Below are 19,649 nucleotides of genomic sequence, written 5' to 3'. Positions count from 1 at the left end.
TAAAAATAAGTATTATATTTTATCCATGTGTATAAGAATCCACACAATGTATATGGGCTTTATATTTAATTATAAATAATTGTGAGAAAGAAAAGACAATTCAGTATGCATATAGATGCAAGAAAGACCCATATCAACTCAGTATGAACATATTATGACATCACCGGCCTTGCATGCTAAACATTCAATGAATTTTATAAAAAAATGTGTTGAAAAAGTATAACGCTCAAAAACAGCTAGAAACAGATAGCACACCTAAGCCTGAAATGATCAGCAAAACAAAGTTTAATTGCAGACTGCGTGTTAAGTGGTTCGGGTTGAGAGATTAAAACAAACCTTAACCAGAATGTTTGATGAATATCAAGCACTGCAACAATCTCATCACGAAACATCACAGCCCATTATCCTAAAAATCCCTCTGAACAGGCTAAATGTTAGGAAAAAATCCACAATCACACCTGCAGTAATGGGGTGTCAGTCAACCTACACACATACCTGTGTGCCTCCTACAGCTCTATATTTAGACAGAGGTCTAACCTAGTTTCACAGTGAAATGGAACAGAAAGAAACTGTCCTCTAAATGTCTTACCTTCTGCATCCAGCATCTTAGGGATGTCCAGGTACTTCTCAGCGACATCAAAGGCGGTGTTCAGATTAGTCATTGGGTCATCCTGAGTGAAAGCAAACATCAAAACATGGGTCATTGTCTTTTATACTGCTGGTCTAAATATGGTCGGAGGTTCTCGTAATGCCTCACCTTGCGCAGTTTACCGTAATCAATGAGCTCTGGACGATGTCTGTGAATGAGTGCACAGAAGCCCAATCCATCCTTCCAACTGACAGAGACACAGACAGAGAAAGGTAATATATGATGCTGTGGCGCAGCGTTCAGTTGCAGTATCTTGTCTTTTCCCATCATTCATTCTGTTTCTCACTAATGCTTATTTCCTCTCTGCTCACCTGATGTGGAAATTCTGAATGTTGACGTTTTTGTAGGGAGCTGTTTTCCTTTGGCACCACAGCAGCAAGCCTTCTTTAGCTGAGGTCTCTGCGCGCACACACACACACACACACACATCAAATGTAATCTCAGTAATGGAAAGACAATGTTGTCATTTAAATGACTCACACATTCCTGACATTGCGTGTGTTTTTAACAGTGAATATTCAAGAAATCCAAAAGAGAAGAACCGTATTTAATTATGCTAATTAATACATTAGTCATTCTGTTAACTCTCATGATATTCAATACACACAAATGAACTAACTACTGTCTTTTTCTTCAAGATCTAAAGCACCACTTATAAACTTAAGTGTGCGTGTGTGTGTGTGTGTGTGTGTGTGTGTGTGTGTGTGTGTGTGTGTGTGTGTGTGTGTGTGTGTGTGTGTGTGTGTGTGTGTGTGTGTGTGTGTGATATATTTATATATACCCTCCACTGAGATGTCCTGGATGGCGAAGCGGAGGATAATGGTCCAGATCATCCCTAGAGTCATCTTAGCATTTCCATCAACAATCTCTGAGCAGAACAAACACACACACACACCAGCATCACATTTACTGTAACAGCTCAACATTAAGATCACTTTATAAACTAAAGTCATTTCAAAATCAAAAACAAGTTATATAATTCTGCATTATATATATATATATATATATATATATATATATCAACACCATAATTATATATATATATATATATATATATATATTTTTTTTTTTTTTTTTTTTTTTTTTTTTTTCATTATGGTAATGATACAGTACATTCCTTAGGTCCAAAAAAATGCTTCATCTACTTTAAATAATTATTGTTAATATTTTTCTTTTGATTTTCTGGGTGACCAAGACATATTCTTGACAGATTTTGTAAAAATCACCCATAAATGGCTGCCTGCTTTCACTCCTGTGAAAATTCCTCTGGCATCCCTCTACCATCACAACCCTCTACTCCACCCTTATTCCAAATAATTCTATTATATCTTAAATATTATACAACCTTTAATAATTAAGACTGTAAAGTGAGAAGGCTGTGGACATTAGTGAGTGTCTAGAAGGGTTTTAGAGTCTAAAGTGCAGGAGAACAGCTTTGTAAACAAGATTGTTTACTTTGATATGATTAAATTGAGTTAAACTATGTTATACTTTTAAATACAAAACTGCTGAAAATGTCCCCAAAAGCTGCATTTTGGAGACATTCTAAAAAGGAAAAATGGTTTATAAAGGCTAAATAATATTAAGTCTGTATTCACTTTTAAATATACAAAAAGTTGTATTTTAATTATTTGTTTTTATTATTGATTTTACACACAGTTGTATAGGGGAAGTCCCATTTAAATATCTAGGTAAACATGCATGTGTTTCCCCTCCATCTTCTTAGGCTAATCTCATAATACACTCTACACACATCCCAGTATGTGCTTGTGTGTATGTGTATCCCAGCTTTGCCAGACAAACAGACACACACACACACACACACACACACACACACACACACACACACACACACACACACACACACACACACACACACACAAACTGGTAACAGTATGTAACCAAGACAAAGGCTTTGGTAAATGGCTAATCTGTCTGGAATGCCGCTCTGGATTAAAAATAGAGAGAGAGAGAGCATGTAACAGGAAAAATACACACACATTTTCAGATAGATCTAATATATGTCAGGCATGTACTGCATGTCTAACCTATTTAACTGTATTGGAAGGGAAGGGGGAGGGACTTCATGTGACATGAGATATAAGCACATATCACATACAGGCAGATCGCCTGATAGCCATTGATCCCACATGCTGAACCCATGACCCTGGAAGCCTGCAGAATATAGGTCACTGCTGGAGGGGGGGGACCTACCCTCTGCTCCAATAGAAACCAGTTTGACTCCTTTGCTGGCGATGAAGTCCAGAGCTTTATTCACATTGGAGATCTTATGGACTCTCATTTTTCCTCTTTCTGGTTTGGCCAAACGTTCCCCTACAGAGAAAGACGGTTTAAATATCCTGAATCATAATATTACATCACGCACAAAATCACACTGCCCTCAGATGACCGAAACAGGTACACAATTACTTTTATTTCACACTTATTCCAGACAGCAATCAACAAGCTTGTAGTATGCAAATTCTATTTAAAGAAAAAAAAGCCTTTAATACATTTTATTATTTTTGTATGCAAATTCATATGAATAGAGAGAAATTCTCTCTCTCAGCTAATGCTGGAAATTACACAGGGAACACTCCTGTAACACATTTTCATAATCTTAATCTCAATCTATTTATAAAGCACAATAAAACAACAGCAGTTGATCACTGTGCTTGAACATTGTCAATTAAAAAGCTAGAATGCGCACAACAGTATGACAGTAAAACACAACATAAACACATAATTGAAGCTTAAACTAGCCCCATCTGACTCAAAGATTATAAGCCTTCTCAAAGATGAAAAATGATTCTATCAAGATTATTCTGATAGAAAGCGGTAGGCTGTTTTAGGGCCGGCTATGGCAAAAGCCCGGTCACTACGTTTCTTCAGCCTGGATCTAGGGGCCCTTTGGCCCTGTTTACACCTAGTATTAAGATGTGTTTTGGTCGATGGGATCACAAGTGGATGACGCTAAATACAGGTGTAAACGGAGTCTAAAACGTTTTGAGCTCACCCACTTCCGACCACTTTTAGAGGTTGTCGGAAACACATTTGACTCGATTGCTTTCGTAGTGTCGACGCTCATGTGGTTGAATATGTTTGAACAGCCACAAAAGACCATCTACTCTACACCTACTGACCTTACGCGTAAACATGATGTTGGCTGAAGATCCAAGTTGGGTTTGAAGACAAAAAAACGCACCAAGGACAATGTTTTCTCACCATTCCTGATGCTCTCCATATATTTTTCCGTCATCTCCAGTCGTGTTCATATGTAAATTGCGCAAGCTTATTTCATTCATTTTGAAAGAGCTGAAAAAACCCATACATTTCCTAACCCATAGACCATCCCCTCAAAGAAATCAGGACAGAAGTGTTTGAAAGTGGACAAAAGAGGAGTAAACGGGAATGTGTCTGCCTCGTCTACTTGTGATCCGATCGACTAAAACGCATCTTAAATAATACCAGGTGTAAACAACGCCTTTGATAATATCAAAGAAGATACAGCTTTAAAAGGTGGGGGGGAAGGTTCAAGGTGGAACAGCGTTGAGAGGTCACTGACCTGAGATGACCTCTAGGAGCAGCATGAGTTTGAGTCCATCTCTAAAATCCTCCTCAATGTTGTCGATCTGCGTCCCCGCCTTCCGTAAATGAGAATTGCACCATGCAGTAAACGTCTGAAAAAGAGTGGTTTATAAGTTGAGAGGAGAAATAAAACCAAAACACAATGCAAAATTAAATGCAACAAATGCCTTTAATGTGCAAATAAGACTAGGCAGAAATACTGGAAACCAAAGAAAAAAACAGCATTAAGTATGTAAATACAAAATAGTCACTTAAAATATTATTCACACTTTACTAAATCTATTAAACATCAAAAGGTAAATGATACTGAAAACTGTTATTCATTTTATTTAGTTATTTGTTGTTTTATGGGTCAAATAATTTTCTAATTCTCATATAAAAAATGATGATGTCCACAATAAAACAATAATATTGTTTTTAATTGTCAATGTTTAAATTGAAAATGTAAGTTTTTCATAATTTTTTCCACTCTCACCATCTAAAGACACCATGTTTTGCTGCTGTCCCTTTAAAACTATCACTGTAATATATAAGAAATAAGAAAAATGTTCAAGAGGTTCACAAGATTATTAAGATCAGACAAATAGGATAAGTGACATTGTTGAAAATAAACTTTTCTAATGTTGGGCCCCTACAGAAGAATTTGCAGAGTGGCAGGTGCTACACAAAGCCTGAAAAAGCACAAGAAAGTCATGAATCCAGTTTATTTATTTCATACACCTGTGTTATACATGCACTTGAATACTTTGGTAATTCTGTAATCATTTACAACCATGCTCGATTGTGACAGCAAGAGAGAGAGAGTAAAGGAGGGTGAGCGCTCTACAGGGGTTGTCATGGCAGCGCTGAGTATCTGTGGCTTCAGGATTCTTCGGTATGTTAGCGAGCTGATGAGAAACAGCTGTGGAGCAGAACAGAAGCTAAACACACTCACACACTAATACGACTGATATGCCACTTAACAGAATCAGAGACCCTTCAGTTTATGCACGTAAAAGCAGAAGATTGTTCCAACTTTAAGAGGTGAGGAGAAAATGCTAGATCTGGACTGCTAGACAGGACTGCTACATGATGGGATGCAGCCGATCCTCAAGGGTGAGCACACACACACAAGAGCCACGACTGCCGCTACAATATTCCAGCAACTGTAATGCAAATCAAAATGTGGAAGACAAAAAACTATGAATAACTAACAAACTTATTAATAATACAACAACTTATAAAAACAATGAAGATAGGATGAGCTACCATAGGTTTCTGTAAGTGATGCGACAAAAGTGTAGCCAAACGACACGTTTTCAAAATCAACTAGCCGGCGGGCTGTGTAAGCGACTAGTCGACTAATCGTTTTTTAAGGAAGTCCAGTGTAATTAGGCTGACTGGTTTTCTTATGGGGGTGTTTACATAAGACGTGCTCTTCTGTTCAAGAGCAAAGTGTGTCGCATGGCACACGTCCTGAAAAAGTGCAGCCAAAGAATTTCGATCGCCCCTGGTGGCTGACTGCAGTATAGGTCTTTAACCCCGCCCTCTCCATGTAATCGAATGGGACGTGAATCAAACAAAAAAATCCAATTACACTTCCAAAAAAAAATTCCCAAAGATGGTTTCTGTCATTTTAGGTAGTTCATCACGCAAATGTTTGTTTTCCCAATATGTTTGGTTTTAGTTAGTTATTTGATGCTACAAAAACGGGGTGTAACGTCATTATTGACATCTGTCCTCCAAGCTGTCCTTGGAGTGGGAGAGTGGGCGGGACTTTGATACCCTGTGTGTGTGTGTAAACAAAAATATACAGAACAAAACCATTTAAACACAAGCGAATGAAAAAGAAATACGCTAATAAAGCAGGCCGCGCCAAATATGTACAGAATGTACAAACACACTCGAGCTGGTGTATGGTTATCATGTTTATATTGTTTCACATGTTGAGAAAAACTAAAATATCCACATGCTCGGGTGAAAGTTGGCTCCTTAGTCTGATAACTTGGCGCGCATCGCCGACATGGACGTTGCAGAGACACAAAGATAATGATGTGCTACAGCGCTTTGTGTTTTCTGTTTTTTTTATCTCAAGATATGAAGTCTTGTTTTCAGTGAAATTGATCAAAATTAATTGAGTTTATGATTAAAACAAATGCCTGCCCATTGGCTCAGAAAAAAATAATTTAAAGGGAAGTTATCATAACTCATAACAAGAACATATTTGTTCTTGTTTTAAGCATAAACCCACTTAAAGGTGCTCTAAGCGATGTTGGGTGAAGTCAATTCTTGTTGACATTCAAAGTATTGTCAAACAAAATGGAAGCTAGCTCGACCCTCCCTCCTCCTCATCCTGTCCCCTCCCCCTCCCTTCCATGCTTCCTGAAACAGTCATGAACCATTTAGAAAAACCAAACTGGATTTACCTAGTCTGGATGCCAGCCGAACTTAGTTAGCCCCGCCCACAACATTTTTAGGTCGGGAAGTTCGGTCTGGACTTGATCTGTTGTGGAGCTATTATGCCCGGACAAAAGCTGTTCGGACCAATCAGATTGTCAGGGCGGGCTTTATACGATGATGGACAGATGATCAACAGTAACATAATCATCCACGTCACCAACGAGCGCTTGGGTTCAATTCGATGACTGCCGCTGGAGAATTGAGATTTCACACTTACAAATAAGTCAGATAGAATAAATGCATATTTGGCGTGCTGTCCGAGGAGAGGCTCCGGGCTCGGTATTCGGCCGAACCCAAAGTAATCCCCCCCCCCGTATTCCAGGCTGTGGAAGAACAGGCCAAGAGTGAGTGGAGGGATGTTGAAAACTGTCAAGGAATGTTAGGTAAGTTGACAGAATGAATAAATATATGCTTCCTCTCATGCTGATAAGGGTGAACATGGTAATTGTTTGATGACATGTTGATTGGATTGATTATTTGAACGTGCTCCTCCCGAACTTTGTTTATAAAACATCATGTGTAGATTCCGCAATCGCGTCTGTTATAGAAGATATTGATAGCGCATTAATTTGAAAAGAGGAACAGAGAACCGCGATCAAGGCATTTGTCGAAAGATGAATGAAGAACATACGTCACTTACTCCGTTGCTCTGATTGGTTGTAGGTCTATCCAATTGAGTGCAGAGGCATTTTCCTTCCTGATTCGGTAGAAACGCCCCATAATCACAGCCAAATGGAGCAGTATCAGACTCATATTCTGACTAGAATCTGAGTATGACGACGTCAGGCTAGGATTTACCCACTTGTCCAGCAAAAACAGAGCAAACCCTTCTGCCGGCGGAGTTCTCGCCACCTTTTAAACACTTTTCCGATGTAAATTCGGGACTTCACGCGTTCCTTCTCTTTTCCCTCTTCTTTGTTATTTGTTCATCGGAACGTCGTCTCTTTGGTCGTGTGTCGGCCATCTCATAATTCTCAAGAATATACATTTTTAACGTTAGTCGTTGTCTAGGACATCTCTCCTCTAGCTAACTTCCCTCTTCATGCTTCTCTGTCCTCCACTCCCCACATCCCCCTCCATGTGCACGCGCGCTAACCCCCCAACCCCCACCCCCAAAATCATTCTTGTTGGTTATTGGCTGGAACACTGTTTGTTATGTTTCGTGGCCAAGCCTGGGCCAGTTTGTTTTTCTTGCCGTTTGTGGAGCCTGGGCTGTCTACAGAGATCGCGTTTTTTTACAGTGTGCTCAGGGGACAGACAGCTAGCGGATAATGAGGAGATGTTTGCTGTATGTGACAAAAAAATTTTGGCCTAAAAAACGTGTGACATCGTTTAGAGCACCTTTAATTTTGTAAAAAAAAAAAAAACTGCGTTTACGCCATGTCACATTTACCATAATTTCGAGATTAAAAACACGTGGCATTCTAAGTCCTCGGACTCGAAATTACGCCTTTCCATGGGAAGACCTAAATAAATCTGCAGCGGTCACATGGCACAAGTCGGAGCTCACAGAAAATTTTGAGTTTATAAGTTGTAATTAAAAGTTAAAAGTCGGTATCTCGTAATTACAGTTATTTCTTCATGCGTGCTTAGGATTATCATGGATTCACTGCATTTACGCCCAGCAAACCAACATGTAACAAAATTAGGGGGGAAAAAAGTATTTTTATTTTTTGAATAATTATTACAGATCGAATATTCGACTAATTGCGCACACCTCTATCATAAATACTGTTTTCTATTTTTAATACATTTTAAAAATTAATTTATTCCTGTAATGTCAACGTTAAATTTTCAGCATCATTACTTATCTGTCAGATAAGTACAGATACTATATGATCCGTCAGAAAACATTCTAATATGCTGATTTGCTGCTCAACCTAAGAGACATTTATTATTATTACTATTATTATTATTATTACTTGTAAACATCACCAGTTTTCAGGATTATTTGATGAATAGAAGGTTTAAAGAACAGCATTTATTTGAAAATCTTTTGCAACATTATAATTGCTTTTACTGTCACTTTTAATCAGTTTAATGCATCCTTGCTGAACAAAACAAAAAGACACATTCAAACACGCACATGTATAAAGATATGCATGGCCATGCAAATGTTTGCATGTAAATACAGTCAGACAGGGAGCAGGTCTCTGCTCACTCAGCAGGAATACTGCTAGATTTCCTCACACCTAGACCACAAATATTTCTTCATTATAGCTCTTTTTTAACCCCATATTTACTCCTCTATTCACTCCTTCTCTTTCTTTCTTTTCCTGCTCTCTCTCTTCCTCGCTCTGGTGTGAAATACAGCTCGGTTCATCGTCATGGGGTTGCCATAGCAACTACAAATGCCAGAAAACCAACAAACAATTAGTCGCCCTGAGACACACACATACACACAAACAAACTCCCCCATAAGCCAAGCAAATCACCTGTTTATTTACTGCTATAGAGAGTAAACTGTTTTTTATAGATCCACCTTCAAAATTTCTCACATGCTTGGCATATGGTGGCTCCTGTGGGCACTCAAAAATCTCTACATATCAGAGCAGAAACCAAGAGGCATCTGCAAACAAATGATACTAGATCTTTTCTCAGAGCTAACTGTACTTTTCCAAGACATCTTTTTAATTTCTTACAAACCCCCAAATTAAAATGAGGTGTCCTAGAAGAGAAACCACAGTTGTACTTCATCACATTACAGGGATAGTTTACCCAAAACTGGAAAAATTACATCTACATTACCTTTGCACCCACTTAAAAAGTTTATTTTTAAAAACACTAATCATTTATAAACACTGACTGTTAAATGTAATCTTTAACAGATCTTAACCTGAACATCCACTTTTTATACCGTGCATTATATTGCTGTCTAAATTAACTTGATTTGACTTAACTAAATTTTATTTATTATTTAATAATACGGTTGTTGAATTATTTAAACTTCTATTTAAATGATAGTCTAATATAATATTTTATAATAATTATTTCCATGTTAAGTCAGATAACCTATAAAAATGACCAGTTTTCAGTATCAGCTGGAACTTTAATATCAGTACATCCCTAACCCATTGCATTGACATTCATTCATTTCATTCTCAGTGTGAGAAGCAGAGAAAAACAACAGGAATGAAGCTTCTCACACTCGCATCAGCTCTGCCTGCTCAGGTGTGCACGTGTGACAGGTCTAACAGCTGTTAGCCTACCAGTTTAAACAAAATGCTGACCGCACACACATAGACAATGACATCATCCCCATTCAACAGATGAAATGCCTGTGTGTTTCTCTGTTTATCTTTATCATTAGTGGTGTTTGATAGGGCATTCATTTGAATATAAGCCTCTAACACTGAATATTAGCCTAGTCTTAACTCATCTCCCACGGTATCACACCTGTCATAAATAGGGTTGTCAACTGTGCCGGTACTACTGGTACCGGTCAGTCCTAAAAAAAAAAAAGCCTTTTCCTAAAGTTCAAGAAAATTTAATTGTTACATAATAAAATAAAAATGCATGACTGCAAATCCATTCAAATGTTTACAACTGCAAACAACTAATGAATTGTGAATCTTATCACATGTTCATTATGATGCATAAATCTCAATTTTAACAATGAAAAGTAATATACAGACAGTGACGCATGTGCAACAACAATAATGTGTGCATAGTTCTGATCTACTGTCTTAACATAATATCTTATTTTTAATCATAATATGGTCAGTTTCAGTTAATATCGAAGGCTATATGCTTAATATGTAGCACTGTTTTAAACATTTTGAATCGGGGGTCCCTGCTGCTACATGTCTCTATTGCCTAAGGGCTCCTTGCCCTGAAAAACACTGAAGACCCCTGCTCTAGCTCTACACCGCAAAGTTTCTGTGTCAACCATATTTAAATGCGCGATTGAATTGGAAACTGCGATGATTGGCAGTCAGTGCGTTTAATACACACACCCTAATGATGCGATTATAATGGGATTTTGACAATATTGCGATTAAACTTTACCTCATTTAAACGCAATACTTCATTCAAACTAATGCGATGAAGCTCATAATCGTAGAAACCATTTTTGCATTAACTATGTGGTATACGCCAATTTTAATCGTAATAAACAGGCATGTAAATTGTTGTGCCGAATTCTGACCCCCGCCAAATCATTACCCCCCTAGTGCTGATAGGTTTAGGATTAGTTGTGTGGGAGGGGTTAGGATTAGAGGTGGGGTAAGGATTAGGCAATCAGGTAGCGACTTCAATGGGGGGGGTAATAATTTGGCAGGTAGTCGAATTTCGGCACAACACCGGTAACATGTATACTGTATGCCTATCTGAGTGTGGTATATTAACCGCACTTATTAGCGAATAATCAGAATAATGAAAATTGCATAAACTGGAGTGAAGAGTATTGCTTGTGTAATGTAAACATCTTACTGCGATTAAGACCTTACTCTGATTATTAGAAATAATCGCATTATTGGAGCACATGTAAACGTAGTCAGTGATAACCAACAGACGAGAGAAATATTGGACACGTTTTTTTAATTCAACAGTTTTTGCTCTTGTACCGAAAGTGGTACAGAGAAAAACCACAAACTTTTACTGGTGTTGGTACCGACTACTGAAATGTTGGTGCCGTCACAACCCCATGCGCAAATGTAAAAATCTACTTTAGTTTCCATCTGTTTCTCCCTCACCCTATCTGTCTATTAGTGGGCTGTTTGTTGGTGTCTGCTGGCTTTCTCCTCCAGACAGGAAGTGCTGATCAGCCCCAGAGACGCGCGGCCCACTGTCTCGCTTCCACACGCATTCCACATTAGCCACCCCCCCCCCCACACACACACACACACACACACACACTACACCCTCCTAAGGTGAGCCTGTCTCTTATTTTCATGTTTCCAGACACACAGTTTAATGGCTCATTAATAATCCTATCAACACAGCCAGAGGCTTCACTTAGAGCTAAACGCTGACTCGCTCGGATCACTGCTTTTACGTTAATTAAAGTTCCAAAGTTTATGTGCACATCTCCTCATAGCAATGTTTCATTATCTACACAGGTCATATATGAGGAACAATAAGGCCTGGTTCTTGGTAACTGTCAGATAGTCCCCAGGAACAAAGTCCTTGTTTTGAGCGCATCATCAGGTTAGAAGCGGTATGAGATAATTTGCATGAAGAGCTTGACTTTCACCAAGATAAAAAGTCTGAATTGACATATTTGACTTTGCAAACTGCAGAGCCGCTGGAGGACCAAACACAGTCAATAAAAGAAACTTTTTAAGAATACGCACACACACACACACATTAATAAACTGTATCCCCACAGCATCTTGGTCTGGCTCGAGCAGACACACACACACACACACACACACACACACAGTCCCAGTAAATGAGGTGGCAGCATTCTACACTATTCTAGCTCTATTCAAGCTGTTCTTTCATTGGCTGAAAGAGCACAGCGAGGGATTAAGTACCTCATCACGTCCTCACATCAAACTCCAGGACAGGAAATGGCAGAAACGGTGTCATGGACGTCATTGTGCATGTCATTTTGGTGGGGACAGCTGTGTGTGTGTGTGTGTGTTCACAGACATGCTGGTTATGATGTCATGAAGTAGTGATGGATTATCTAATGTAATGTAATTAGGTTATGCCTGAAAAATGTACATAATCTTACTGTTTTGAATCAAGTTATACACTTTCTGTTCTGGGTCTTTTTTTCAATCTACCCCATAATTTTTTAATAAAACACAACTGAACAGATAGTAGGCTGCAGAAAAGCAATAAATTGGAGTCTGCATCAGAGAGATGTTGGGTAACCACCATAAACACTGACAAGGACAAGTCCACACCAATAATCAGATATTGCCACATCACCCACCATCCCCCCAAAATTGGTTAGGTCCCCCACAATCTTCAAGACATGATGGTTATAGCCTGTGATTGCCGCCATTGCTTTCTACCACTGATTACAAACACATTGAAACGTAGAGCATTAAAAAATAATTTCTAACGCAGTATCGTCACAGCAACAGACTGGCTAAATGAAAGCTTCTGCTCAAGAATTGAAAATGCCAGCTTTCATTAAGTGGTAGGGACAAAATCAGGCATGCAATGTCGCCTAAGGACATCACGTGTTATATGCAGGCCTACATGGCATCTGTGCCCGCAGAACTCCACGTAATTGAAGCAGCTGCCATTCACAAAGTTTTACACATACCCTTCCGCTCACGTGTCGGTTTATTAGATATACTGGCTAATTTTATTATGCTTTCAGCTACCAATAAGAGTGCAGTACTTTCATGGAATGCTGCAGATTTTCTGTAAAAATCTGCATGAACAACGTGTAAAACGTAGTTATTCATGTATGTCAGTATGTCAGTATCTCCACAGAGAAATCAAATCTCTTCTTAGATCTGCAACAGATTTCAGGGAACTCACCTCAAACCAGCTAAAAAAAAGCGTCTGTATCCCCTTGGGATCCTCAACTTACCCCCTCTAATAGAGGCGGAGAGAAAGAGAACGAGTGAGACACAGAGAAAAACAGAGGATTGATTGCGACAAGCAGACCTACTTTAATTCTTTAAACTGAAAAAGCCAGAGGACGCTTGCCTACATTAACCCTTTACCACCCTAAAGACACACACCAAGAAAATACACAATGCAGATTGTCAGATATAGATCTCAGAACCCATTGATATGTGACTGATTCAGATTCACTAGAGCTGAACCTTTTCCTGTTTCTGAAGATCTTTCTTATCAGAGAAGTCAAGACTTGCAAACAGAACCATATCAAACCTGCCCAAGGCACACTGAACTACTGCAGCAAGGAAACACTTAAAAATAACCCACTACTTCAATCCACACACTGCATGGCACTGAAAGACAGATTTAGCCTTTTCAGTACAAAATTCTGTACATTTTCTAAAGGAAACTCACTAACATAATGCTAGGATGTAGTGGCTTGTTGCTAGGGAGCTGCTAAGTGGTTGCTAGGGTGTTCTGGGTCCCCTTTGTACTTAACAAGCAATTTATTTGAACGTATGAAAATAATGATGATACAAAAAAAAAAATAGTTGACACCCGGTTACGTGAGTCTCAACCTTTACCAAATACAGTGTTTTGGCAAACGCCTGTGGTAAAACCTCTGTTAAACATGGCCACAAATTAGGGATGTCCCGAAATGAAACTTCTGGTCCGAAACAGAAAATTCTGAAGTACACTTGGCCGATGACCAAAACTGAAAATGCTTTTTAAAGCATGAGTGGAGCGTTCGCATGGGCCGTGAGCAACTTAGTGTAAATGTAAACAGAACATTCACTGAAACCTAACAAAACTCTCTTGTGGCAATACAAAATGAACCGTGGCAACTGAAGACTTCTCCGATTGGCTTAAAAAAACGACAGAATGGGACATGTGAACAAAACAATGAAAGTCTGAACTCACAGATGGGGCCAAGCAAAAGGGAGAGAGAGTTCATAAGGTCTCGCTGCCGTTTTAAACTCAATCACCTCACACCTGCCCGGCCCGAGGGTCTTTCTTCCCCTCAGGTTGCAGAAAAACTCTTACAGACCTGCACAGATGTTATAAGACAGGAAAATGTGTTTCTGATTCTATCTGTTAAGTCTGAACTTGCTGAAATACTTTAACCTATAAACATAAACAGCATTCAATCAGATGTTTTCTCACATGCATTCACTTTCTCAACGCAAATTCACTCCAGATTTGACTTATTCCGTATGTCTTTTATGACTACGAGAGCTGCCCTCTACACCTGCAGTGTGTGTGTGTGTGTGTGTGTGTGTGAGTGTGTGTTTGCAGAACAGACTTTACTTCACTTCTCTACTGACCTTTCAGCCCTGTCAGAAAGCAGAACAATAACCAATTTATCTGACACACACACAAACACACATCATTAAAGTCACAGAGGGTGTTTAATGGGCAGTATGGAGCAGACATGTGCGTATGTGTGTGTGTGTTATTAATGAGTGTCGGAAATGGAAATGATGCTCTAACACAATGTAGTGCTTATATCATGAGACGGAAAAAACTCTTCAGGGGGTTTTCTAGTTGTGTCTCTCTCAATTCCATCTGACCCACCACACAAACACACACACCACTATGACATATATAACGGTTAATGTACCAAAAAAAAAAAAAAATCTAAATGTGATGATCCTGCACTAGGCTACAGATGAAAAACTTATTTTTAATTTCTCTCTTAACACTCAGTTAAGTAGAAACAGCATGTCAGGGCTGGTGTAAACGGTTGACACATGGTTTTGTCATGGGTTTATGGTTGCAGGAGCTGAAGTGAAGGACTCTGCCCGCATACCTGAGCATGAGTCTTTCCCGCCGGTAGCTGATGACATCATTCAGGAGTCTACAAGCTTTCGAGGAAGGAAAAAAAAGTAACCCGGGAAAGTTTTCCAGCAGCCGTGTACGGGGTCTGTTATTACCATTTTTGGGCAGACTCGCTCCCTGACAAGCCCAGCCCAAACCGCAGCAGATTCCAGCACTCGTTCTTTTTTCCTCCCCGTTTTCCAAACGGGAAGAAAGGAGTGTGGGAGCGACAAATGTTACTCATATTTCAAATAGTTTTTAGACTTCTGTGCAGAAGATCACATCCGAGAGATTTTTTTATAAACACTCCCCTCCCCCAACTAACGGTCTACCGGAATCCGTTAACGGAGCTGGGCCTAGAATTGGCAACCGAGCCGGTTCTTAATCAGGACCGTTAAACATACCGGAACTAAGCGATTTTCATGACTTTCGGCTCTGTTAACGGTGCATTCTTCTGCCGATGAGCACTGAACACTGTATTAAAATACTCTGACAGTGTCTGCAAGCAACTACTGATCATCACCGCTACAAAGTAATCCATATAACGTTAAACCCCGAACGAACGACTCTTATGAACCGGTTCCTTAAGTGAATCTAAAACACACGGCGAAGTTCGATTCTCGAACAAGCAACTCCAATAAACAAATCATGTAAGTGAATCAAAAAGACTTGTGAATCACTATGAAAGGTTCCAAAATTAATCTGACGAATTTGAACCGCAAATTATTACTTTCGTCGTGGTCAACGCGAAAGTGAATCAAAACCTGCATTATGCTGTAACGTTAGTTGTGAGACTTAATCAATGCAGTTACTGACTAGTTGTCCATATGGCAGCGTGTAGTTAAAAGCCATATTATACAATCTGTTTTATATAGAAAAATACATTTAAAAACGGGGTAAACATACAGTACATTTTGCTAAATTTAAGTTATTTGTTATACCTGTTCAGTTGTAATCTGAAATTACCTCATTGTTTGTCAACAGACTGCCGAAGAAAGTAAATGCTATAAGAATTGCATGTTTTTTATAAGATACTTCCTCAAAAACACTAGAATCGTTAGAGAACTGAAATCGTTAATGGGAATCGGAACCAGAATGACTCTCATCTCTGTATTGGTCACACGTTAAAACCCCGTGAATAAAGTGAGCTCGTGCTCTCTGCGCGCGCACCAGATCATATGAGCCGCATCCACGAGCAAAGGCTGCTGTCTGTCGCGGGCGGCGGACATCTGTTGCGCGCGGTGAAGAGGATCGGTGGGCGCACGGTGTCCGGTGATCAGGGTCCGGCCGGGGGTGGGCCGTCAAATCGCTCAAATGAATGGACAGACAGAATGGTGAATAGGAATATGCGCAATCCCGCAACAGATGTTCCTCAAGTTTCTTATAATGTAGACTATACAGAGTACCGAACAAGTTTTTGATGCTCTATACTCGCTTGCTTTGAAGCAAACAAATATGAGAGACACAAAATAAACAAATTCATGCATGCGTCGCCATGCAAAGCCTGTTTCACCAGCAGCACACAACTCAATGACTCGGATTCCGGACGGGGCCTTTAAATCTCCGCATTTCGGCATGGTATTTTTTTCTGCTGGTTTGCAGAAAGTCCCATTGCATCTTAAACCGGTGGTATGGAGAGATTATAGCGCGTAACGTTACCTTTCGCTGCTGTTTCTCCCAGGCGGGGTCAAGCAGCATATCCCGATCCCAGTCATCTTCCTGGGGCATATAGTCGTTCTCTCCTCCATCATATTGTTGATGATGATGATGTTGTTGATGGTGGTGATCCATTCTGAACTGCTCTTCCCGTCTCTCTCTCCGGTCCTCCGGTCTCTCTCTCCCTCTCTGTCTCTCTCTCTTTCTCTCTCTCTCTCCCACAGAGCGCTGCAGTAAACACTCCTGTGCGCACTTTAAACGATGGGCACGAAACTAACGTCGCTGCCTCGTTTTCCCTGCACCGTTCACTCTCCCCAAAGTCCGTGCCTCCTTGTCTTTCTCGTTCTGTCCGTTTTTTCACGGCCGCTATCCAGAGTGGCGAGTAGGCAGAACCTCCAGCACGAGCATCGGCAGCAAAAACTTCACAGTAACGGGAAAAAAATAAAAAGAGACGCAGGGCGCCTGATTGGCTACTAAGCAAACCTTTAAAGCCCGCCCATTTGAAAGGCTTGGTGGTGATTAGTTAATATGGTTGTCCGTTAATAGATTTGGTGTAGGTTGTCTGCATCGGCGTAGGTATTAGAAAAGCTTTTTGGTAGGTTTGTGCCACTGGAATTAATTGCAGGATGAATTTATGTTTGAGTTTATTTATTTAAAGTTGAATAAATCATTGTATTCAATTTCTTAAAACTTCTTTAATGTTTTCTCTATGCCCTCCAGGTGACCACACCCTGTGTTATCTCACCGTGTCTCAGGTAACAGTGCTCATGGAAAGATATTAAGACAACTCACATTAGTATTGTCTAATAATTAGTATCCATGTTAGAAAATCAATCTTGAGCTGGTCAGTGTTTTGAAACATGGTATGGTTTCTAGCTTGTTCAAAATGGTCATTATCTAATCTGATAGGCCATCTTGGACTACCAACAGACCATCTACCAATTTGACTATCAGTTTATAGTGGTCAAGCTGTTTTTTTGGAACATAGTATCTAAGATAATAACCAATGATGACCATGTTCCAAAACACATGTAGCTTAATTTTCCCAAAAGGGTAAATGAGCCTATGAATCTTTCACAACATTATAATTAAAGGGAATAGATTAGATAAAAGACTGAAAATTGATGCTACCACTGCTTCAGATCAAGGCAGTACACTGTAAAAAATCATATGATCAAAAAGTTATGACATGTTTACATTGCTTTTACTCATTAAAATAAGTTAAGCAATTTTCAACTTTTTTAATATAAATTATACAAGATTCATCTAATTTATTAAGTCCGTTTAATGTCATTTAAGTTGAAATGACTTAAACATCCAAGTTGATTGTATACTTAAAAAATTAAGGCAGCAATATATATATTTTTTTTTACAGTGTATGTTGTTAGACCTATGGGTTAGACACAAAGAAGTATGCCTAGACTGGCAAATGACATCCCTCATATTCATCACATCTTACTGTGGGGAAGAAAAGCTGTGAAGTTTAAGATGATGAGATTTCCTCCCTTGAACCCTTGCGGTTATTTCTGGAACAGGATCGAAATGATTTGTTCTGTTCATTCAGGGCATGTTTGAACAGCCATTGCGTGCTCTGACGCAAACAGATGTTCGCCTTATGAGTATTTGATGGCCTGCATTGGCTGAACAAGGGTCAGCAGTTCATTTCTGTGATGCACAGCCTGGAACATCTTACTGTACTGCCCATTCTTTCCTTTTGTAAATCTATGATGCACTTTTATACTCACTCTACTGCATATACATACAAATATTTGATTAGCTTTTGATAAATAGGCTACATTAGCTATAGACCCATCACATGCTCACTCTTAAATAGAAATTAATTACAGTTACCTCTTTACTGTTTTGGCTCTCATCCTGCTGCTATATTGCCATTATATTTTGCATTTATATCTCCTAAAATGTTGTATATATAAATATTGCTGTTGTTATTATGTTTGTTATATATTATCAGCCATCTGTCTGTTTAAGTGTCACTATGACAATGAAGCTTGAGCTGTGATTTGACTTTTATTTTTGTCTCATACTGTACAACTGTGTTGTGCTGTTATATTGCAATATACTGTTCACATTTCATATTGGTCAGAGCTACAAAACTTTACACCGCTACTTAACACCCCCAGTGCATGGCATCAGATCAAAGTCTACCTCCTGCCTCCATCCTCCCAACATTCCGAAGAAGGCCGTAGTTTGGGAAGGAATGCCTCTGCCATGTAGGGTAAAGCCCCCACCTGGTGAACAGAAGTCCCTCTCTGCAGAGGATGAACCAGGACAGAAGCCTGACTCACACATTCATATAGCCTATAGTGTTTAACCTTATTTCTGTTATTTTCAAATATCTATCTATCTATATGTCTGTTTGATTCTCTATTTGAGGACTTAAAAGAAAGTTTTATCTGATTTAGCAAAATTCTAGGAACATTCTTTAGCAATTTTATCCCTAAAAGTATGACTAGGTCAGAAACACACCCGCGCACTGTGCACTCACAGTAGTCTGGATCGCTCTTCCATATATGGACAAACTTCCAAGCGGCGAATGTTTGGGAAAGTGACGTCACAGGTTGAGCGCACAGACAGTGAGATCTTATTTAATCAAAGCAGTAAAACACTTTCTCGCCAAAATAAATCAAACTTTTCTTCAACTTATGACAAACTTATTTATGAGTTCGCCATCATTATATTTCGCTCACACGTTAAGGATTTATTTTTGCTCGGCATATGAAACACATATTCGCTCAGGAAAAAACGATGACCGGAAAGTTATTCTTCATGTCTGTAGAACCATTTCAGACGATTTTAAACAGCAGCACCAGTCCAGCTTCGGATTCAGTTTGCACAATCTAGACCACTAAACTTGGGGAACTTTTGACCTATGGCAATGTAAACAGGAAACACTTTCTCCTGAAGCTGTTTCAAGGAGTAGATCAATAAATAGATATCATTCTGGGAGGGG

General features: G+C 39.3%; 1 protein-coding gene across 5 annotated transcripts in view; it reads right to left on the bottom strand.

The window, feature by feature from the left end:
• The window catches only part of actn1 (actinin, alpha 1), a 32,819-nt gene extending 15,690 nt beyond the window's left edge, over nucleotides 1-17,129 (bottom strand). For 2 of the 5 annotated variants that reach the window (XM_081351816.1, XM_081351818.1), the window contains exons 1-7: nucleotides 16,682-17,107; nucleotides 4,215-4,329; nucleotides 2,864-2,983; nucleotides 1,431-1,517; nucleotides 961-1,048; nucleotides 758-836; nucleotides 590-671 (exon numbers count right to left, since the gene is read on the bottom strand). In XM_081351816.1, the coding sequence (XP_081207942.1) occupies nucleotides 590-671; nucleotides 758-836; nucleotides 961-1,048; nucleotides 1,431-1,517; nucleotides 2,864-2,983; nucleotides 4,215-4,329; nucleotides 16,682-16,813 (703 nt within the window). In that variant the 5' untranslated portion in view covers nucleotides 16,814-17,107. Of the gene's footprint in view, nucleotides 1-589; nucleotides 672-757; nucleotides 837-960; nucleotides 1,049-1,430; nucleotides 1,518-2,863; nucleotides 2,984-4,214; nucleotides 4,330-16,681 lie in introns of all 5 variants that reach the window. The other 3 variants (XM_081351820.1, XM_081351819.1, XM_081351817.1) reach the window with 2 other exon arrangements.
• Nucleotides 17,130-19,649: the final 2,520 nt, after the last annotated feature.

Source organism: Scardinius erythrophthalmus (assembly GCF_964197995.2).
Source record: "Scardinius erythrophthalmus genome assembly, chromosome: 21".
NCBI lineage: Eukaryota > Metazoa > Chordata > Actinopteri > Cypriniformes > Leuciscidae > Scardinius > Scardinius erythrophthalmus.
This window is presented reverse-complemented; position numbering and strand designations above follow the sequence as displayed.